The following is a 24,509-nucleotide window of genomic DNA, read 5'->3' as shown; positions in this document are numbered from 1 at the left end:
TGACATTTAAAGTCAGGGAGAGGAACTAAAGTCATAAGTCTAAGTATTAGGATGTCTGACCTCTAGATCCTATTCTGTCATACCTATCATTCTGCAACTTCCTCTCTCTGGGCTTTGTTTGCCTTGCCTATACAAAAAGAGCACTGGACTAAATCAGGAACCAGTTGTCTGCAAGCATTTTTGATATCATAACCTAAGTAAAACGTTTTTATAACAAACCTCCAAAATATACACATATATTTTAATTTTACGCATTATTTCTGAAGAAATATATTGTGAATAATATAGAAAGTAACCAAAAATAGAAATTAAAGAGAATAAAAAATTAATATTGGAACTTTTTCAAGGATTCAACTTTGGAAGTCATACAACTAGATTAATATTTTTAAAAATATACAAAAGAAACAAAATATGATATTCTCTGGTTGAACTGGAAGTGAGGAAACTTCAGCCTCCCACATCTAAGTTCAGATGGTCTTCATAATATCTCCACTGTATAAGATTTGGAAAGTAAGACATTAAATACTTCTAACTTCCTTTATCTCTCAGAACTCTATAATACAGTTAATTTTCTAAGATCTTGTACCCTAAAAGGTCCTGGTAGACAATAAAAACAGATAGAGGGTCAAAACTCAGTAAGCCAGCTAGGGAATGAAGAAATATTTTTGTAGGCCCAGTCAAACAAAGTCCAATTTGTAGGAAGTGAAAGAATGTGAATCTAAAGCAAGTTTGGTGATTATGCCTTCTGGGTTTCAGCAGGAAATGTCAGAGTTGTGAAGATAAATGCTGTTCCAGATTAAGATAGGGAAAGAAGAAAACAAACCATGACATGCAATGTTTGTGGGTACAAAGTGAAAGAGATCATTGAAGTATTAATCTGAGTTATTAAAGTTGAAAAAAACTTTAAGTTGAAAAACACTCATTAAGGAGGCTGTATATACATGATTTCCTATTCATCTATTCAACCAGACAGTGAGGTTGTATGTATATTCTTGCGTATTTTCCCATTAAGGCAAAGGCATGTAGCCTAACACTGTGGAAACTCATGTTGGGAAGCCTCTCTCCTCCTTAGCTTCATAGAAAGACTCATGCTGTCTATAAAAATTACCTTTAAAATCAGAATAGAATATGTTAGTGTATTTAAGATCCCTAAGACTCAACTCTCCACTATTTAAAAAAATGGATTTTATTATGCCTAGTTTACATATCTATGAGGACTAAAGGAAATAACAAATCCAAAAAAGCCTTAAAACAGTTTTAATAATAAAACTAATTAGTAAGAATTTTCCTTCCTTTGTTAAAAAGAATCTTAAAAACTTTTCAAAGAATCTTTTTTTGTACCACCCCATCTTAAAGGCAAAGAATATAACACAAGGCAACAAAGTAGTACATCAATATACTGGGTTTTATGTTAATGATTAAGTTAAAATAAAACTTTATCCAATTAACACAAAAACACTAATTTGAAAAGACTAATGCACCCCTATGTTCATTGCAGCATTATTCACAATAACCAAGACTTGGAAACAACCTAAGTGCCCATCAATGGATGAATGGATAAAGAAGATGTATTTATATATATACAATAGTGTGTATATATATATATATATAACAGAATATTACTCAGCCATAAAAAAGATGAAATCTTGCCATTTGCAACAATGTGGATGAACTCTGAGGGCATTATGCTAAGCAGAACAAGTCAGATGAAGAAAGTCAATACGTTACGATTTCACTCATATGTGGAAGATAAAAAAAAACAACAAAGATGTAGAGAACAGATTGGTGGTTACCAGAGGGAAGGGAAGGAGGGGGAGGACAAAAGGGGTAAGAGGGCCCATGTGCACAGTGATGGATGGTGGTTAGACTTTGGGTGGTGAACATGCTGCAGCCTACACAGAAATCGAAATACAACATACACTTGAAGTTTATATAACATTATAAACCAATGTTATCCCAATAAAAAATTAATAGCAAAATAGAACTTCAATGATCTATAACATTAGTTACTATAAAACTCATATTTATCATTTCTTGAATAACTCTAAAGTTCTTGGAAATACAGGTAGTTTTTTCAATATAGGTTTCTTATAAGAGCTTTATTCAGAGACTGGTTTTCATTTAATTGCAAAAAAATCTCTTAGGCATCCATAGTGTTCTTCATCCACTTAGAGATCAGGGATGAAATAACAAGAATCCACAAGAGACATTAAATTTTTGCATGGTTAATCTTTTTTATTCATAACATCATTATTTTCATAGGAAATTATTTATGTTCTGTGTTTTCCAAAGCAGGATATTCATTAAAAACATATAGAGTCAGAAATATTAATTAAAAAAATTTCTGAACTTTAAAGTCTAAAAGAATATATAGATCGGATTTTATGTATGCTGAATTTCCTTACCCTAGGCGAAAAGCATGGAAAACGCTAGAGACTTTCAGCAAAACAGGAAGGGCAAGAGGAGTCATTTCACAGATAAAGCGACATCAAGGAATTAGCATGGAGAATGATGGTTAATTTTAAGGTTGTCACAACACTGTCTAAAAAAGAAAAAAAAGAAAACAAGTAGATTATTACATAAAAAATCCTATATGAGGCCTACCATGGTTCCCTCAAATGAGAATTTTATCTAAAGAACTAAGCATACTGAAATCTGTTTGGAAAGGGCCAGGACCTGCCTAGTGCCCAGGCTTTGTAACTATCCTTTCTCTTCTCTAGGCCAATGAAACCACATTTGCTGGCTCAACGCACTTCTATAAAAGCACACGTACTGACCTGAAAAAAAGAGTGCTTGTAAGAACAAGAACCAGCCTTCTCTGCCTCAAAATTAAGTAATGTCATTGCCTACTTAATTTCTGTAGAGTCTGACAATTTTCTGTCTTGTATCCTGCTGTCTTGATCTTGATATTGCTATCCATGCTGGTTTCGTGGCTCTACAAATACCAATCTACATGGGAACTAGGTTTGGGGGAAGATCCTGGTGAAATTTATCTCAGAGATTTGCTGATAACCTAACCAGATTTTGAATACTTCTAATCCTAGATTGCATGCAAATGTTTCTTCCTGTCTTTTAGCACACTTCTGGAAAAGGAGAATAGACTCTCTCCTGGCGCTGCTTGCTGCACCTACAGTATCTCTATGACACTTTCTCCACCTCTGGCAATCCTTCTGCTGAACCTAATTTCCCTGGGCTATTTTCCTTTAGTATTGTCTCTCCTTTCTATTCTTCTCTCTGTTTCTAAGCACTGGCAATCCTTCTGCTGAACCTAATTTCCCTGGGCTATTTTCCTTTAGTATTGTCTCTCCTTTCTATTCTTCTCTCTGTTTCTAAGCACTGAGAGTATATTTTCACAATCCCCCACCTCTCCTTCCACATATTCCAAAGAACCCATCACAACTTTGCTGTTCCTGTCTGAATATTACAGAAAACCATGATAGTTTGAATTATCTCCATAGGAATGGAAACATTTTTTTAATTTTAATGTTTGATTCTAATTGGAACACTTAGATTACTTTTTAAAACAAGATTTAATTGCTTTTTTTAAATCAAGAGAACGAATGAAAATCAAGCATGATTGAAGTTAATAGAATAAAAGAATTTTCTGAAATATAATTCAAAGCACAATATTTATGATATATGTCGGCTTTATACTGTTTAATTTTACTTGCAGTCATTTTGTTTCTCCTGTGTGATTTGCAATTATGCATGAATTACAATTCAAGGAAAGGAAACTAAAAGAAATGTGCCATGCAGACAGAAAGAACAAAATACTTTTGTAATGAATATACAACTTAATATAATGAAAATAGAAGCCAAAACTTGTCTTGAAGTGATTAATCTATATGCACTGCTGTTAACAGCCTAAGTAAATGTCAATCATTGAATTAATTTGAATGTGACATACTGATTAATGAAAATAACTATAAACAGGGCACCACAAAAAAACACCTTCAGAAATGCTGGTTCCTTTACATAGATATAGAGCTTGTGCCTAAGTTCTTTAAATGAGGAGATTGTGTTAATAAATGCCAGTGTTGACTTTCTTGGGATTCCTGAGTGAGACTTTGTTACATTTGAAAAGCAGACATGCAAATTTTATTCCATACCTAAATTTCTTGTAAAAAACACATATGTTGATATATGTTTTGCCATTTGATCCACAGATAGGTTCATATAATCTGGAACAAGCTATTATCAGGGGATATTTGTGAGAGAAGGGCTATAAAAGTCAAAGACATTGTAAAATAAATAGTAATAATAACAATACCAACAACGCTAATTAAATGTGACTATCATTTTCCACAGACTGCGAATATCCTGATATACAGAACAATCTTAGTTCTTTTTAGATTACTTGAATAGTAAAATACTTCCTAGCACATAGAAAGGGCTCTGTAAATATTCTGGATGAATGATTAAAAGTATCAGGCCACAAGCACTGTTCGCATCTCTATTTCCATTTCCACTGTCCTAGTCTGAGCTCCCGTCACTTCCTGCAGGACAGTTGCAGTGTCCTGCTAGGTGGTCCAACCACAACCACTTCCAATAGCTCCAAAGAGTTTGTATTGAAACCTTCCACCTTTGCTAAAAACACTGCCCATTTTTTCCTTAAGGTAATCCCTAATCCTTAACAGCTAGCATGTCCCTGGCTCCTTCCCATCTCTTTGGGGTCTTTGTCTCCCTAGACCTCTCTAACTCTCTATGCTCTAGCCACAGAGATCTTTACATTGCTGGAATCAGCTAAGCCCCCACACAAATCAGGACCTGAACGTTCTTTCTCCTCTGCAACTCTGCAGACACTAAATTCCCCTTGAAATCTATTCTCCCACCATATAGATAGCCTTTTCTCATTACTTGAAATTGTTTTATAGAAGACAAGAACACTAGTCTGTAACACACACTGATATTCATTGCCTACTCTCTTAATTCTCATATAAATTCACATCCACACACCTGGCAATTTAATTTTACAGAGAATTCTAGTCTCCTGTACCCCTTATTCAATCACTCCTGTTTTTTCCTGACCTGTCTTCTTTTGCTTCTTTGCAAGGGCTAGGTGAGTCAACATTTGTGTTCCTTTTTCACTGTAGTACTTAGTTCTCTTGCCCCTTATTTGTCCAACAGTTTCCTCTTCCCCCTCATTCATGCTCTTCTCCAAACTTCCTAGCTCTGAACCAATCTCACTAACTCTTGCCACTGCTCATACATCTGGCAACGTACTCCTGGAGAAAATAACATATACAACCATGTATTTGATACCATGATGAATACAAAGTTTTGATTTTTTAATAGTCAAAAGAGAGCTTACTGAAACTACTGTCATACTTCCAAAAGCCCCAGAGACAATACCTACAAACAAAGCAGAAAATTAAAAAAAATTAAATGATATTTCTTTGATAAGAAAAATCTGCTGATAGAATAAAGGCATTTATTCTCTGTAAGTAAAAATAATGAAGTATATATTTGTGGTCATTTATCTGTGTGCCCAAACTAGGTCTCAATGGCCAAGAAAAATCCAAAAGTTTAATCTAAATCAATAAGCATTTATTTGTGTCTTCTGTAAATATGGCTACATTTCAGAACCTTGTATATGGTGGCTTATAAAACTCCAGCAACAGTTCTGTCCAAAATAGGTAACTTCCCCACTTTGTAGATGAATACACTTAAGTGTGGTAAGAGCAATGACTTGCATGAAGCCACTTAGCATTCAAGGCGGGGAATGTGGAATCAAATTCAATGTATCAAATCTAAGTCTAGTGCTTTTTAATAGAACCTCCTACATCATTTTTGGTGTCTGGGGGCTTCAAGAAAAATTATCACCATGATCATCAGTAAGGTCTCTATTTTGGCCAAATTTTGGACAACTACTGAACGATCAAAGAATTCTCATTGACTACGAGAAAAATTATTTACCAGACAAAATGCAAAATGCCAATATAAAGAATGACATAGTTTTAGTCATTTGGAAGAATGCTTTTCAATCCCTTCAGTAAATCTGTAGTGAGGTTCTGAGAAAATAAATAGATCCAGATATTAATCATTAAGACAAATCCCAGTGTTGAGACTCAACACACAGTGAAAAAAAGTTCCAGAAGCTAGCTCCATGGTGATGTTCACCTCAAAGGACCATCTCTATCTAATCTATCCATCCCTACACTCTCAGTTAGAAGTTTCAGTTCAAGAAGAACAAAGCTGGAGGCATCATCACACTCCCTGATTTCAAACTATATTACAAAGCTATACTAATCAAAACAATCAGTCACTGGCATAAAAATAGACAAATAGAGCAATGGAACAGAATAGAGAGACCATAAATAAACCCATGCACATACAGTCTATCAATTTTTGACAAAGGAGTCAAGAATATACAATGGGGAAAGGAGAATCTCTTCAATAAATGGTGTTGAGAAAACTGGACAGCTACATACAAAAGAATGTATGTCATACACAAAAATTAACTCAAAATAGATTAAAGACTTGAATGTAAAACCTGAAACCATAAAATTCCCAGAAGAAAACATGAGGGGTAAGTTCTTTGACATTGGTCTTAGAGATTGGTTTTTTGGATTTGACACCAAAAGCAAAGGCAGCAAAAGCAAAGGCAGCAAAAGCAAAAATAAACAAGTGGGACTACATTAGACTAAAAAGCTTCTGGACTCTGCAAAAGAAACCATCAACAAAATGAAAAGGCAACCTACAGGATGGGGGAAAATATTTACAAATCATATATCTAACGGGTTAATATCCAAAATATGTAAAGAACTCATAGAAATCAAAAGCAAAAAACCCAAACAATCCAATTAAAAAATAGGCAGAGGATCTAAACAGACATTTTTCCAAAGAAGACATACAGATGGCCAACAACAAAAAAAGGTGCTCAACATCACTAACCATCAGGGAAATGCAAATCAAAACCACAATGAGATATCACCTCACACCTGTCACAATGGCTCTTAACGAAAAGACAAGCAATAACAAGTGTTGGCGAGGATGTGGAGAAAAGGGAACACTTGTGCACTGTTGGTATGAATGCAAATTGGTACAGCCACCATGGAAAACAATATGCAGGTTCCTCAAAAAATTGAATTAACATATGATCCAAGAAATTCTACTTCTGAGTATTTCTCCGAAGAAAACAAAAACACTAACTTGAAAGATGTGTACCTTGTGCTCATTGCAGTATTATTTACAATAGCCAAAAACATGGAAATAACCTAAATGTTCCTTAACGAATAAACAGATAAAGAAAATGCAGTATATATAAATATATATTCCATTATTCCAATATTATATATAGTATAGAATTATACAATTATATATAATTATTAATCTTACTAATAATTAACAATATAATTATACTAAAATAAAATTTCACATAATCAATAATTAATTAAACTATCATTAATATTATCATTAATAATATGATTATATTATTAGTAATAATATAATTACATTCTATATTATATATTATTATATATATAATATGTATATATTATTGGAATAATGGAATATATATATATTTATATATAATTCAGCCACAAAAAAGACTGAAATCTTGCCATTTGCCACAAAATGGATGGACCTTGAAAACATTATGCTAAGTGAAATAAGACAGAAAAAGATAAATAGTTTGATGTCACTTATATGTGGAATCTAAAAAACAAACAAACAAACCCAAAATAAGAAACAACCAAATGTCCTTCAATGAGGGAATAGGGCATAGACAAATTTTGGTACAGCCATATATTGCAATACTGTGCAGAAATAAAGAGCATAGACTAATGATGCACACACCAACTTGTGAATTTGGTGTGACTACTTTATGAATTTCAGGTATATTGTGATTAAGGGGGCAAAAATCCAGTTTCAAAATCTTACTTTATGACTCTATTCATATAACATTCTCCAAATGACAAAATTATAATGATAAAGAAAAGATAAGTGAATGCCAGAGGTTATGGTTGGCGAGAGAAAGTGAGTATCAAGGGGTAATTTATTTGTGGAGATGGAATAGTTCTGTATCCTGAGTGTGGAAGTAGTCATATTAATCTGTACTTGAGACACTTTCTACAGAACTATATAGCAAAAAATTGAGTGCATTTTTTAAATGGTGAAATCCAAATAAGGTACTCAGTTCTGTTAACAGTGGTGTACCATGTCAATTTGCTGGTTTCTACATGTACTGTGGTTATATAAGATTTTATCTATGAGGAAGATGGGTAGGACAAGACAGGAACTCACTATATTATTTCTGCATCTTTTATGGGTCTAAATCTATTTCAATATAAAATTGTTTAAAGATAGTAAAGAGACAGAAATCAGATCAGTGGTTACTGAGTACTAAAGAAAAGGGAAAGAATTGGCCACAAAACCACACAAGAGAAATTTGGGGAGTTATGGAAATATTCTTCATCTTTATTGTAGTGGTGGTTACACAATTAAAATATTTGCCTAAATTTATAGAACTATACAACTATAAAAATTGAATTATGCTGTATACAAATTATAATTTAACTGATGAGACATAATTTTAAAACTCTGTCATATTCTTTAATAGTTGTAGCTCCTGTTCTTAGCTCTGTTAGTATATTATCTATGTCTAGTATAAAAAGAGCATTTTTTTTTTACCTTTGAGCAATAGGGTTGGTAAGTTTTTGGCCTGCTGAATTTTATTGAATAACTTTTCATGGACGTGACAATCCAGAGTTGTGGCTCTATACAATTAAGAGGATTTGCAGACATTTCTGAATCCTTAAAAGAAAATTATGTCCCAAATGAATTTAAAGTAAAATGTTCTTTCATATTACATTTGTGGTCATTTGACATTTAATAATTCACCTATGTTGGATTAAATATTCCTATAACCGAGTGTAAATTGTTCATTAGGCTAAATAACAACATCACCTCTATTTGAAAGTTTTGGCTTGATTCTTACTATTAAAGTCATTTCTGAAATGATTTGAGTAAGTATAATTTTAACAGAAAATGATGGCATACATGTTCAGTCAAATGATTCTTCCATAGAATATTATTTCTAGGGCTTACAATTGCAACATCATGGTGTATAACAAATAGTCTCATTATATTTTAGAGTTTTCTTGTCTGGACAAGTTGGATTCGAGTCTTCCGGCCGAGATACATTTGTATTGATCATTTTAAAACAAGGTATATGGTGCCAAATCATTTGGGTCTCTTCTGAGACAGGAGGTAGACTAAAAGACGTCAGTCTCCTTTGAAATACTGGTAAATGTGGACTTCTGTTATTCTCTTTTCAACAGTACGAAGTTTCCAAAAAAACCCCAAAACCCCACATTATTCAGTGACCTGGGGGAAGATCGCAAACGTGGTGTTTTATGTGTTGAAGATAAATTCAGGTAGCTCCTTCCTGTTATTGCCCAAAGTAATGGGTTTCTTTGCCGACAACGTGTGGGGCAGTGACACTGGGGTGGCTGAACACTGTCCTTACTTTCCACTTTTTCTTTCTTTCTCTTTTAACATCTCTATTATGTTAAAGACACAGTCTTCTTACTTTACCTCTGGTGCAAGTTTAATAATGCATTCTTTTTTTTTTCCATGAAAGTATTAATTCACACATCTAACATTTCCTTTGCTAGCTAATTAAAAAAACCCAAAACAAAAATCTTGTAGCCTGCTGTGATCCATAGGCAGTCCCTCCTGTTCTTAGTCTCTGCTGACGAATATATATAGAAGTCCGAGGTGTGAGACTGAGGGATTCACAAAAATTTTAACTCTAGGCTTCAGTTTACTCTTTCCTCAAATGTCCTGCTCCAGAAGAATTGATTTGCCACAGATACCCCTGATGGTGTTTATGTAAATAACTCACAGAGCTACTGTAAGAATAATATTCTCTTAATATAATAATGGAGCACTTTCTGCACTCAACACATCTTGTGTTCTTCCATTGAGTTGGAGTTGAACAGTGCTACATTCAAAGTTTTCTTTCTGAATTCTAGGTTTTTCCACTGCTGTAAGAGGTGGGTTAGATTAGGATGATGAATGCGAGTCTAGCACCCAACTTGCATGCAAACTGTCTTCATATTTTTTCCCTAACGTCTAAGAGACAGGCTCCTACATTTATTTTTTGTGTTTTTTTTAAATGAAAGTATAGTTGACATACAATATTATGTGAGTTTCAGGGGTATAACATTTGCATTTATATACATTATCACTTGATCATCTAGTAACCTTCTGCCACTATATACAATTATTACAGTATTGACTATATTCCCTATGCTGTACAATACATTCTCGTAACTTATTTATTTTATAACTGGAAGTTTGTACTCCCACATTTACAGTAAAGAAGTTATATATTAGAAAATCTAGATATTGTATCGGGGTCACTTAGCGATAGGTGAGATGATCTCAGGTCTTTCAACTGCCAAATATCTTTCCAGAAATCAGACTGTGAAGTAGATTAGTTAACTAGAGAGACAATGACTGATGAAATCTCACCCTACTTCAAAGCCTTCAATGACACCCACTTACCTTATTTAACACATAATTTAAGATACTGCCCCATGTGGTTTCAACCTCACTCCCATGAGCCTTTTTTCCTTTATTTTTTTTGTGCACTTTTATTGGGACACAATTGACATACAACGTTGTTCAAGTTGAAAGTGTACAACAGGATGATTGGATACACATATATAGTGAGAAGCGATTACTACAATAAATTGGTTTCTTTCTGTTTCTACTATTCACATCCTATTCTCTAGGCTGGATTTCAAAGCTGGCTGCCTCAATACTTATCTGGGAACTTTTCAAAAATACCATTACCCAGACCTCAGGTACAAACTGTCATTCACAACGTTGGTGTTGAGACCAAAAATTGCTAAAAGGTCTCTAGCTGATGTCAACACCTGGTTGGGAATTCGTACTGTGGTTTTACAAGATGTTCCCATTGGGAGAAACTGGTTAAAGGATACAGGAGAACTCTCTATATTGTTTCTTACAACTGTATGTGAATCTACAATTATCTCAAGATAACAAGTTTCAATTTAAACTTTAAGAAGAGTTTAAATGTAAAACAAATCTCCAGTTGAGTCTATTGTTCTCTGGTGTTGCAAAATACTAAAGGCATCTGTCTAATTACAGTTCACAAAACTCCTCTTCTTTGCTGGTTTTGATTCTCTTGTCCTTTGCAGCCCAATAGCTTGGAAAGCTTACATATATTTTCTCTATCATAGAATCTATGATTATTCTTATTACCTTTCCCATCCTCATACTTCTGTGTTCATCAGATCAAACTGTCCCAAACCTCCTGCTGAGAGAAGATCTACTGGGCTAGATCTTAGTGAGGCAGAACACAGAATACCTCAGGGTCTCATCTGCCATGGGCCATCTGTTTTACTCTATCAAGCTCCTCACCAACAGGCTAATAAAAGAGACTCCTCAGCTGGGTGGAAGTGGTTGAGAAGCAGAGGTGAAGAAGATAGGCACAGTCCCTGGAACTGCAGACCTCACTTTCCACCGCCTTCTCTGTTTCAGATTGGTCAGGTGGGGAATCTACAAGGGTAGCCCTAGTGTATAGCACTGCTGTGAGGACAGCTCCAGGTCAGTTCTTCCTGAAATAACTCTTTCTATTTTCTGAGGAAAAAAAATGAGATTTAAATGTGTATATTTCCTTAAACGCAGCCAGGCTTCTTGTGGGCCGAGCCAAGGGTTGGGGAATGAGCAGCTCCTTCTTAAATGTGGAAAGAGGACTTGTCCTGGGATTGCTCTCACATGCCTAAGAGGCCCTCTGTTTACTTATATGTCCTATTGAATCTGACAGTTGGGGGAAGAAAAGAGAATTGTCCACCTTAATTAGAAATCTAGGGGGGTGGAGGATTTCTTTACAAACAAGAAACTTTCATCTGGAAATAGGAAATTTGTCTCCTGTGTCATGTGTTATAAACATGCCAAGTTTCCTTCCTCAGACTTGATAAAATGTCTTTCTTCTCATCATGGATCAAAGCTATATTCGTCATTGCCTTGGCATTTCCTCTTTATTCTGGTGAGTAACTTTTCCAATCTGAGGTGAAACATTTCACATATCACAGAAAATGCAGGAAACAACTGCTGTAATTTAGGAATGGAGGAGCTTTTTGTTGTCGAGTTTGTAAACTTTAAACTGATGAAGCAAAAACGGACATGTTAACAGATGCTTTTTAAAAATTGCATCAGTGGATTGCTTTTTCTCATTTCCTATTTTGGACAAGTGGAGACAGAGCAGTGGGTTAGAATGGGCAGTATAATTTCACTCTTTGTTCATCTATGACTAAAGAACATTACCTAAATTCTTCTTCTTTCCTTTTTGGAGGCCAGATTCCACGGTTGTTAAATGCAAACTGTGGGAAGGAATGATCTCTTCTGGGTCTGGTATTGTTCAATATTCTGATTTTTGATCAGCCACTCTGAGTCCCGTAAGACAAGCCTTTGTTTAAGGAGAGAACACATTGATGCCTCTGGCGATAGTTGTCTTAGAGCTCACAGTGGACAATGCATTTCAGAATAAGGCATCTGTGAGGTATTGCATAGACCCACACATTTAGATCAGAGTACCAATTAATTCAGTACTAATTGATTTCTTCATATTTAAGAGACATGCTCTAAAGCATTGTCCTCTCTGTCTAGAATGTGTCATCTATGCAAATGGGGAGAAGAACAATATCTTCAAAGAAGGATGTTAGGGATTATTAACAAACAGTACACAAAATTATTTTTCACAGAGTGAGAATAATAGGGAATTAAGTAATGCTTTCAAATTTTATATTTGCGAATTATTTGTTTTGCTAATCACATGAACAACCTGCCTCATTATTAGCAAGGTCTTGAGTAAGCAACTTGCGTAGGTTTTTGCTATTAAAAGATATGGGCCCTGTTTACCAAAGACAATTCTTCTCCCTCCTCCCTCCATCTTCCTTCTCCTTTTCCTTCTCCTTCTTTTACTTCTTCTTCATCGTCTTGTTAATTTTTAACTTTTCATCTATGTGTTGGTTGCAGAAACTTCTTTTGCTCCTGCACCAGAATTCAGATTTCCGGTAAGTTAATATTGATGGAAGTTGAAAAAGCTAAACAATTAACTTTTTTACTCTGTAATTTTAAGAGCATACTTCATCAAACAAAATGTACAACAGAGAGATCTTTCAAAAAGTACAAAAGAAGTGTTATTATTACACTAAAGTCAAGAAATAGAAACTTAACAGCCATCTAAAACCATTTGTCATTATCTAGACAACATAAAAATGTACATATCCCACTACACAAAAATTCAATTAATGGGCATAAATGTTGTTTCATATAAGCATCTGAGAAAGGTCAAAGTGTGCTTAGAGTAGAAGTGTCCATCTTAGCAAAGGAAAAGTAATAAAGAACCGATCTAAATATACACTTAAAGGTGGATAAAATAATGACAATTTTCATTTCAATAGTGGAATATTGCATAGAGGTGAAAAAGATTAAACTACAGCACTAAATATCTGAATAAACAGAGTCACAAAGAAGTTTAAAAAACAAGTGATGTAAGCATACACACAGTATTATTTATGTAAATTAACGATGCTGTCAACACTAAATAAATTGCATTTATATCTACAGCTACATATGTTCATACACACTTACACAAATACACACATACTGACAAATAGGCAAGCATACACATATATAGTGAAATTATCAAGAAAGACGAGAGGGTGATAAATAGAAAAATTAAGTGTCATGATTTCTTTTTGAGTTTGAAAGAAAAAAGATGGAAGGTGACGTGAGAATGGTCATTGTTAAATTGTAAAAACACGTTCAACCAGTTCTATGACCTTTTAAAAAAGTAATAGCAGGTTTGTAAAAGAGTATTAATAATATTTTAATTTTTAATTGGGATATATGTTAATTTTATATGTGCTAGTGTCATAGCTGTTAGTTTTTAAAACTACACATAGATGGTATTTTTCCAATTTTGATCCATGGCAAGTCATATTAAGATTAAATAAAATTTTATTCAGAGTTTCATTCCCTGATAAATTTCATCTTTAACAGCCAAACTGTAAACCGTATATAGATCCTCAAGGAATTTGCACCAAAGAGTTGGATCCAGTCTGTGCAAGCAATGCAGAAACTTATTACAACGAATGTAATTTCTGCTATGAAAAGATGTAAGCATACAATGGTAAATATTTGTTCTTCCACGGTATGAAGACACTATCTCAAAAAGTGATATCAAAATCTGTGTTGCTGATAACATAGGCACAACATATATAGAAAATAACTGTCAGATCTCTGTAAAATATTAGGGGCCATACTTGTACCTTTTCCTGAAGTTCTTGTTTCTTAAAGTAATTTTCTATTTAAGCTCTCACTATAATTTTGCTTGATATTGTACAAATGTATAAATCAATTAATTTAACTTAATTATGAGTTACTAATGGGAGACTAGCAATTCTAAGGCCCAGATGCGGAGTGATAGACCACTGCGGTGGCCATGATATTGACCCCTGCAGAATCTTAGCTGCAGGGAGCATCATAATCGTGCAAAACTCAAAATGATTGTGGTACTCTGAAATCTCTCACAATGGAACCATTTATGCTAGAAAGGGACACCTCTGATGGTCGACTTTGTCTCATGAACTCCATGACAGCCTCCAAATTTTCCTTGGAGAGGAGATCATTCTAGAACACCTGCATCCAATCTCCCTTCCAGCTTCCTTCACTCTGAAGGAGTTTGCAGCCTAAAGGTTTGCCAGCCTTCCTACCTCCCTCCTCACGTTCTCTCGCAAAATCTTTGCACATTTAATCCCCAGATTGACATCTTTTTTCTGGAGAACAACTAAGATAATCTCCAATCTCTCCTCTCTCAGATCTGGGTGGGTCCCAAGACTGAGTCATGACTGAGCATGGAGAAGAGTCAAGTAGCCATGGGGTGAGGACATGTGCCAAGCTCTAAGAGCTAGCAGAGTCCAGCTGTTTCTGGAAATGGAGGAGCCTCTCCATCATGTTCCATGTTCAAATCCTCCTTGTTGATAAGTGCTTTGTTGTCTCTGTGTTTAACACCCAAACTATATTCTGCATGCATATTGTCTGCATTTTTGCACCATGGAAATGAGTTCAATCTGTGCAACCAAAGGTCAAACTTACAGCAATGAATGTACTTACTGCAGTGTTACTACCCAGGGAGTCTAAAATGTTCTTTTTTAAATAAAATTTTTATTCTAGAATAATTTTAGATTTACAGAAAAATTTCAAAGATAGTGCCAAGTTTCCATATCCTTTACCCAATATTTCCTGAGGTTAACCCCTTAGGGAACCTTGGCACACATGTCAAAACTAGGAAATTAACATTGGTACATCACTATTAACTAACCTACAGAATATATTTGAATTTTACCACTTTCTCCATTAATGTCTGTTTTAATATTTCTTGAACTGTAACATGCTTTATTTTTTTCTTGCAAATCCTTAATTTTCTTTTTTTTGTCTCTCTCTTTCTCTACAGGAAAAGCGGTGACAAATTTGATTTTAAACATTTTGGAGAATGTTAAATATTGATGGAGATGCGCATCAATATGGCTTTTATTATAATCACATTTTGTGGTGCACTCTACAGAAAATTAGTTTTCTCAATCAGAGCCTTAAATTCATAGATGATCAAGTGAATCTTATGGAGCAGAAGATGGAATATATATCATTCAAAAGTTTTTCCAACTCTAAGTTCCTGTGATTTCAGGATTTTGATTCTCTGTGTTCAACTTTTCAATGACAGTTTGAAAATATAATGTCTTAATTGCATGTTTGATAAAATAAAAACTAATGCAACTTAATTTCACTCATTAAAATGTTAAATGATATTATCTATATTAAAATACCCTTTCTTTGAGTAATGGCTTAAGGCATGGGCATACTTTGGTAACTGTAATCAAAGCAGTATTTTCAAAGGTGAACTAGTTAATACATTACTTGACTGTTTAACAAAAGTACAGATTCCTGGGCTCCTTTCTAGCCTAAAGAGTCAAATTCTCCAAGAAAGGGGGATCTGGGGAACTGAATTCTAAGAAGCAGCCAAGGTTAATGTTATGATCACAAATGTTAGGCAGTAAGAGGTTAATTTAGTAGGAAATTAAATACTGTGATTGAATGACTTGAAGAACCACTCAAAGATGCTGTAAGATTTCTGAGGCTTTGGAAAAATTTATCATATTATTTTCTTTCTCTCTCACAAATAAGTCAAGAGGTAGGTGAGGGATCTTCAAACGCAAGATGACACTGTTTTTCTCAACCTGGAATATTCATTCATGGTGTAAGTCCGATGCTTTTCCATTTCTTCCATCTCCCAACTAACAAGAAGCAGCCTATAGCTGAGTAGCCAAATGCTCATTTAATGCTCAATTTTAACGACAGAAATATAGATTGCTGACTGAAAGACAGGTGTAAATCTACCATATATATTATATCAGGTATGTTCTTTTTTGGTAAAAAAAATTCACATTTTAATTGAAGTGTAGGATCTATGTGGAAACTATTTCTTTGTTTAAGATCTCCAGTATTAATTTGTAATGAAAATATCCATTGGAGTGTCACACTATAAAAATGCATTCAGCCAGTTTTGTGACCTTTTTCCTTATAGAGGTCTTGTACAAAAAAAAATTCTTTAAAAAGCAAATAAAAACCAAAATGAGATATCACCTGACCTCACACTTATTAGGATGGCTACTATTGAAAAAGCAGAAAATAACAAGTGTTGGCAAAGATGTGGAGAAGTTGGAACCCTTGCGCACTGTTGATGGAATGTAAAATAGTACAGCCACTAGAGAAAACAATATGATGATTCCTCAAAAAATTATAAATAGCATTACCATATGATCTAGTAATTCTATGTCTGGGCATATACTCAAAAGAATTAGAAGTAAGATCTCAAAGAGATAATCGTATACCAATGTTCATAACAGTATTTTCACAATAGCCACAAGGTGGAAGCAACACAAGTGTCCATCAACAGAAGAATGGCGAAACAAAATGTGGTATAAACATGCAGTGGATATTATTCAACCTTAAAAAGGAAGGAAATTCTGACAAATACTGCAACATGTATGAAACTTGAGGACATTATGCTAAGTGAAATAAGCCAATCACAAAAAGATATATAACATATGTTTCCAGTTATATGAGGTCCCTAGAGCGGTAGTCAAATTCATAGAGACAAAAAGTAGAATGATGGTTTCTAGGGGTTTTGGGGGGGGGGGATGGGTAGTTATTTAACCTGTATAGAATTTTTGCAGCTTTGCAGGATGAAAAGAGATCTGGAGATTGGTCGCTCAACAATGTCAATATACTTAACGTTAATGAACTGTACATTTAAAAATGGTTAAGATGGTAAATTTTATATGCGTTTTACCACACTCAGCTATTTATTCCCTAAAATTAAAATTTAAAAATTCTTCAGTGAGCACTGATATATTCATACATATATTCTTTTTATTTTTATTAAACATATTTCATAAAAGCCAATTATGCATCAAGGCCTAGGTAAGATGCTAGGGAAAAGCTGTTAAGCAAAAGTAGATATAATCATTGTCCTCTAGGAACTTTCAGTGTATTATTGAAAATTGTGGCCCATTAGTGAATGAAAACTGTTCTTCATTAAATCACTCTTGTCTACAAAACCACTATGAAAGAGCTTGTTATCTAACTTAGTTCTTATAAGAATCCTGTTAGGTAGATGTTGGCTTCATATTTTAGCTATAATGAAAATAAAAAATTGTGAATTTAACAATATTTAAAACTTGACATTTTGGCAATAAAAGGCAGTTTTAATATAAAATTTCTCATTTTACTGCTTTTTAAGCATCTTTGTGGTGTTTACAGTTCAAACACATAACGAATTTTACATATAATACAATGGTTTTTGTAAATATACTGAGATATACAATCATCACAAGAATTTGATTATAGAGTACACATCATTCAGTTAAGTTCCCTCTTACCTCTTGGATGTCACTTCCACTTCCAACCCTCAACACCAGGCAGCCACCAATCTACATTTTATCTTTATTGCTTTGTCTTTTCTGGATATTTCATATAAATATAATGAAACGCTATGTTGTGCTTTATGTTTGCTTCTTTCACTTTCACAATATTTTTGTGGTTCTTCCATATTGTAGCATATATGCCGTTCATTAGTGTTTTTAATCTAATATTCAATGTATATTTGAATATACCCCACCTACAGCCCAATAATGTTCTTTCTAGTCCTTTTCCCTTGATCCAGCATCCAGTAAAGCATTGCACATTGCATTCAGTTGCCATGTTTTCTTAGTCAACTTTAATCTAGAACCTGGGGGGAGCTAACTATTTTTCGTAACCTTTCTAGTTTCTTCTCTTTGTAGCACAGCTGAGGGGCAGTGAGCAAGGCTGATGGGCAGCTCCTTTTGTAGAGGGGCTTTAATGGCCACTGCTTCAAGCCTCTGACAAGAAAAACTAGTCTATGGAAGAACTAGGGCCAGAAGCTGTGCACATTGGTTTTTAATAATGAATAATACTTCATTTTGTGTTAACATACCTCGTTTTGTTCATTTATTCCCTAGTTAACGGACAATGAGATTATTTCCATTTTTTGGCTGTTATATATAACGCTGCAACGGACATAAGCTTTCATTTCTCTTGGATAAATGTCTAGGAGTAGAATGGATGATTCATATGGTAAATTTATGTTGAAACTTCTAAGACCCAGGAAAATTCTTAGAAAGTGGTTATACCTTCTAATATTTCCGCCAGTAATGTCTGAGTTCCTCCAGTTCCAGTTCTTCCAAATCCTACTCACATTTATTGGAACTCCCTTTTTAACTATAGCCGTGCTAGTGGATGGCTTTATTATTTTTATAATTATAAAATGGAAGTACATAAAATTTGTGTATATATCCTAGAGGTCATATCTTTTTTTGAAAAGATGAATAATGAGTAGAAGATAGTAAACGAAAATATTAAAATTGGTTGCCTCTAGAAGATGGAGTTAAGATGTTTCTTCTTTACACCTTTCTATATTATCCCTTTAAAATACTTCTGAAGGAGGTCATCAAGAGGACGTGACCACTCTTGAGCTGGACCCAGCAATTGAAGGCTCCTCATCCCCTGCCTTGTCCTTGGAATGTGTGTTCAGTCCCCTGTTTTCACAGCTGGAGCCATTTTGAAGGACTCAGCCTTGAGAGAGCAATGTGTTGTTGCGATCATCTGGAGGTATATTAAAGTCTCTGTATCAACCTTTCAGATTCTGGTGGGCAAGTGAAGAGATCCACTTGTCTTGCAGCAGCCCAGACAAACCTCATAAGTTCCCTTGCTTATAAACCCTACCACATACCAATCTGGAGTGGTCTGTCTCTGGTTGCTCCTTGCCCTCTGTGTCTGGGGGCCAATTTCAGCTTTCACCTGGGAAACTCCCAAATTTGTAAACCAAGAATTGGCAAGTCAGCTGGGAGACCAAAGAAATGGGTCTTGGGAAAGAGGCATCAGTGGGAGAAATCCAAAGTTTGCCATCTATCTTTATGTGGAAAGGGGTGGCGCATGTATTAGATATTTGTGGACTACCATGTATATGAGGATGCCCCCAAAATGCCAGCTGCTTTAATTTTTTTGTTTGATAAACTACACATAGCACACTAAGGCAAAGAAGAGAAAAGAAAGGCTGCTACTTGGGGCTGGCCTCTACTGTGGGCAATTCAACTGGCCACCAATGCCCAGCCAGAAGCTGAAGCTCAAGTTAGAAAGCTGGAAGAAGAGCTCAGGTTAGAAAATGACATGCAGTTGTCCTCTACTCTGCTAGCTTTGGGGCTAGCAAACAAGGTGAGAGAACAAGATAATAAGTTGGAGACATTAGCATGCCATTTTACAAAGCTAGGAGGGCACAAACAGTGGCAGATTAAAATCCAGGTGCGTGTGACAAAACCTAATTAGGGCACTAAGAGGTAGAATCCCTAGGAAAGTGAAGAGAACAAAGGGGAGGATGTTACGGTGATGGACGGCGAAAAGGATGGAGTGCACCATGCCATCTAACCCCTAATACAAAGAAAATTTTAAATAGTACCCCTAGACTTCTGATAATAGAGAAATATGCCCTAAAACTCCTAGGAGAAAACTGTTTCTCTGTCCCTTGAAGATGTAAATCTTATCATGATATGCCATTCCAGGCATTGTGCATTTCAACAGGTCCAGCTTGCAGCAGAACAGCAGGATTGCAGTGAAGATTGAGTAGTCCCCCCTCAGCCAGGGTTATGAAGTAACTCACCTATCCCAGTCTGACATCCCATGGCAAATTCCAGTAGATAATGCCTTTCCTAGGAGTGATAGGGCTTGGTTCTCTTAGCAGCATAGCACATTGATCCATGGTGAGAATTAGGGCAACAGCTGTCTCCTGTGATTTTTATAACTTTGAGGTGTTGCATGTCTCAGCAGGGGTCCCCTGTCTGGCATATGGGGTAACTGGCCCTACTGGTTGACCACTCAAATGTGTTAAAGCCGGGGATGGTACTTTAGTCCACCTAGTCAAGGGAGTTTTATCTGTTAATAATTTGGTCTGCTGTTATAATATTCCATATTTCTTTTTTATTAACCCTGCTGCTTGCGGGTTATAGGGCAGATGGAATCTCCTTCACTGTCATGTTCTTTTGCCCAGTCTGGCATGTAACCCCTGATCACTGTCTATTCAATGAGGGTGTCTGTACATGGTACTCAGCTTCTCTAATCCCCCAATGATGGCAGCCTGGTTTGCATGGCAACAGGGGAAAGCTTGGGTTAGGCCAGACACAGTTTTCATACAAACCAAGGCATATTTTGAATCCTCACTCAGAGAAAGGGAGGCCAATATAATCAATTTTTCAATCTTTCACAAGTTGGGAACTCTGGCGAATCATCCCAGATTCCTTTGGCAGTTGCCTTGGGCTCTCTATTGTGTTCTGTGGAACTATGTATCTATTATTTCACCAATACTACGCTGTCTTGGATAATGCAATTTTATAGGATATCTTGATATTGGGTAGTGAGAGTTCTACAACTTTGTTTTACTTTTCCCATTATTGTGTTGGCTATTCCACAACCTGGCTTTTTAGATCATCCTTAGAATCAGGTTGCAGATATCTACAAAATTACTTGCCATGATTTTGATTGGGATCACATAGAATCTTTTGGTGAATTGGGAAGAACTGAGATTTTAATAATAGTGAATATTACCCTACATAACCATGGTATCTCCCTCTATTTAATTAGATCCTCTTTGATTTCTTTCATCATTGTTTTGTAGATTTCTGCAAACAGATCTTGTACATATGTTGTTGGGTAATATCTAAATTTTTGTGCATTTGTAAATGGTATTATTCTTTCAAAGTTTTAAATCCAGTTGCTGATTACTACTATATAAGAATGCAGTTGACTTTTGTATATTGACCTTGTCTCCTGCAATTGTACACACATTACTTCTGGCATTTTTTTGGTAGAGTTTGGGGAATTTTCAATATTGACAATCATGTCATTTTCAAATAATAACAGTTTTATTTCTTTTTTTACAATCTTTATTTTTAAAATTTTCTTTTTCTTCTATTATTGCACTAGCTGGAAATTTCAGTAAGATGTTGAATAGCAGTGGTGAAAAAAGCCATCGTTGCCTCATTACTGATACTATTGGTGTGCCCAGTCTCTCATCATTAAATTTTACATTAGTCCTAGTTCCTTTTATAGATATCCTTTATCAAGTTGTGGAAGTCATTTTCTCCTCTTAGCTTACCAAGAGTTTTTATCATAAGTGGATGTTGGATTTTGTCAAATGCTTTCACTGTGTAAAACATTGATATAATCATATAATTTTTATCCTTTAACCCCTAGATGGGATGGATTATACTGATTGAGTTTTGAATGTTGGACTAGACTTTCATACCTGGAATAAATCTAAATTGATCACAGTGTAAATTTTTTATATATTATTGGAATTGTTTGCTAATATATTGTTGAGAATTTTTGCATCTATGGTTATGAGAGGTATTGTTCTGTTGTTTTCCTTTCTTGTAACATGTTTATCTAGTTTTGGTATTAAGGTAATCCTGGCTTCATAAAATAACTTAGAAGCGTTCTTTCTGATTCTATTTTCTGGAAGAAATTGTATTGTTTCTTTCTTAGAATTTGGTGGAATTCATCAGTGAAACCATCTGGGCCTGGTGCTTTCTTTTTGGAAGATTATTAATTATGAATTCAATTACTTTCATAGGTACAGGGCACTTTCAGTTCTCTGTTTCTCCTTGCGTGAGTTTTAACAATTTGTATCTCTCAAGGAATAGATCTATTTCATTAAAATAAATAAATTCATGGGCATAGAATTGCTTGTATTAGATATTTTTTAAAAAATTATCCTATTAATTTCCTAAGGATCAGTAGTTATGACACCTCTTTCATTTCCAATAATGGTAATTTATATCTTTTTTTTCTTGTTTAGCCTGGCTATAGGATTTTCTGTTTTATTCATCTTTTTTAAATAAAACAGCTTTGGTTTCAATGATTTTTCTCAATTATTTTTCTTGTTTTCAACTTCATTGATATCCTCTCTGATTTTCATTGTTTATTTTCTTCTGCTTGCTTCCTTATGCTTAACTTACTCTTCTTTCTCTTTTATAAGGTGGATGCTTAGGTTGTTGATTTTAGATCTTCTTTTTTTCCTTATATGTTTTAACACTATAAATTTTCCTCTAAAACTTATTTTGCTGCATCCCACAAATTTTGATGTTTTGTTTTTATTTTAATTTTGTTCAAAATAACTTTTTAAAATTTCTCCTGAGACTAATTATGAGTGGAAATTTTCTGAAGGGTGATTGGAAGTAAGTCTTGGACATGAGTTACAGGGATCCTGGATCTGAATGGCTAAAATGATAAATCTGAGGATCAATGTGGGAGCAGATTGTGTAACTTGTTTCCTCTTAAGTATGAAGATAAGGTTAAAACAAAAGCCATTGTAATTCTTTATGGTGGTGGTGATGGGGAGGTTAATTTGGAGTGAGAAAATATATATTTCAGAACTTATCACTAGAATTTTCAAATTGGCCCACTAAAAGATTTTCAAATGATGAAAATCTCAGAAGAAGTCAACAAATGCCCACTTTGGCAAAAAGGACATAGTCCATTTCTATTTTGTATATATGTACACATATGTATACATATATATAGAAAACATACTTTAATGTTCTCTAGTTACATCATGCATGTTAAGCTAAAGGGTGGGTGGCAAAGGAGATATTTGTAATCTTCCCCAAATGTTGAAGTGTGGAAAACAACAATAGCTAACATTAATGGAACACTTACTTTAGAGTCACACTATACATCATCTCAATAAACAATTATGAAATTGAATATAATTGAACTTCAGTTTTCATTGAAACTTTCTGTGCTGAAGGAAAAATTAAAACCAAAAGTGGAGAAAAGACTTATCTGTACCTGGACTAGGATCTTAACCACCAGCAATGTAGTATACTATAGCATGCTCACAGAAATAACAATCGATTAAGCATTCAAATTTGGTTAAAATTACTTGAAGGTACAAATAGTGTACACTGGTGGAAATATAAAGCAGGACAATTGCAAATGCAAATAAAAACCTAGATATAGATCTGGAATCATCCACACTGAAATGATTTGAAGCTGTGTAAAAGGAAAAGAAATGTTTTCCAAGGAAGTTCATGCAGGAAAAAGAAGAAAATCCGATCTGAATCAAATTTTGAGAATAACCTACATTAAAGAAGTGCGAGAAGAAAGAGGAATCATCAAAAAAAAAAAAAAAGAGTAGAGGAGGCCAAAAAGAAAGCTTCAGAGAGGCATTTGTATGACACAAAGGTCAAGAAATTAAGACCCAAGGGAATACCACTGTATTTAACAGCTATAAAGCCGTTTCATTAACTTATTGCGTCCTAGATCCTATTCATTTTTGAATAGGATTATCACAGGATAATAGTTTCTTTACCTTTTCTTTACCTCGTTAGTAAAGAAGGGAGTCCTAATCAAGGGCTCTGGGGATGGCCAAAATGATGACACCCAACACTAGACTGAAGATAGTTTATTATTCACATACACTCATTGCCTGCAGGAGGAGGACGTCGCACATCACGTGGTGCTACACTGGGGAATAGACTGAACAAGTAGAGGCTATGAGAGGCAGGATTTGTAGCACCAAGAGGCGAAGTGACCTCCATTTCCTGTGGGATGATATAATTGGCTTCTTTGAATAATTTGCACACTGACAGAAAACTCAAACTCCTTTGGTTGAGGACTGGCTGGAGTACAATTGGTCCCACTGATAGGAAAACTAACCTAGTGGAGAACCATTCCATTGGATGGGAGTCATGTCTGGCAAGAGCATGAGAACTCATGGTTAGACCTTTGGAGCCCTATAAGGCTCAAGGATGTCAAGGTAGGATTTAATATTGTATCTTAATTTCAGTCCTTATACAAGATATAGACATACTGCATGAGATTTGAAGCAAAGGAAAGGT

The 24,509-nt window shown here is 34.8% G+C and overlaps 1 protein-coding gene across 3 annotated transcripts; it reads left to right on the top strand.

Annotated features, from left to right (window-relative positions):
* Positions 1-11,363: 11,363 nt before the first annotated feature.
* On the top strand, positions 11,364-15,845 carry LOC106781639 (acrosin inhibitor 1). 3 transcript variants are annotated; one of them, XM_070233086.1, is made up of 6 exons: positions 11,378-11,580; positions 11,946-12,022; positions 13,012-13,049; positions 14,041-14,156; positions 14,859-14,920; positions 15,494-15,845. In XM_070233086.1, the coding sequence occupies exons 2-5, from the start codon at positions 11,956-11,958 to the stop codon at positions 14,890-14,892; spliced, it is 255 nt and encodes an 84-aa protein (XP_070089187.1). In that variant the 5' UTR covers positions 11,378-11,580; positions 11,946-11,955; the 3' UTR covers positions 14,893-14,920; positions 15,494-15,845. The 3 variants fall into 3 exon arrangements, with proteins under 3 accessions (XP_023473241.1, XP_070089187.1, XP_014586073.1); XM_023617473.2 differs by lacking the exon at positions 14,859-14,920 and having other exon boundaries at positions 11,364-11,523; XM_014730587.3 differs by lacking the exon at positions 14,859-14,920 and having other exon boundaries at positions 11,399-11,580.
* The last annotated feature ends 8,664 nt before the right edge of the window (positions 15,846-24,509 follow it).

This window comes from Equus caballus, chromosome 14 (assembly GCF_041296265.1).
Source record: "Equus caballus isolate H_3958 breed thoroughbred chromosome 14, TB-T2T, whole genome shotgun sequence".
Lineage (NCBI taxonomy): Eukaryota > Metazoa > Chordata > Mammalia > Perissodactyla > Equidae > Equus > Equus caballus.
This window is presented reverse-complemented; position numbering and strand designations above follow the sequence as displayed.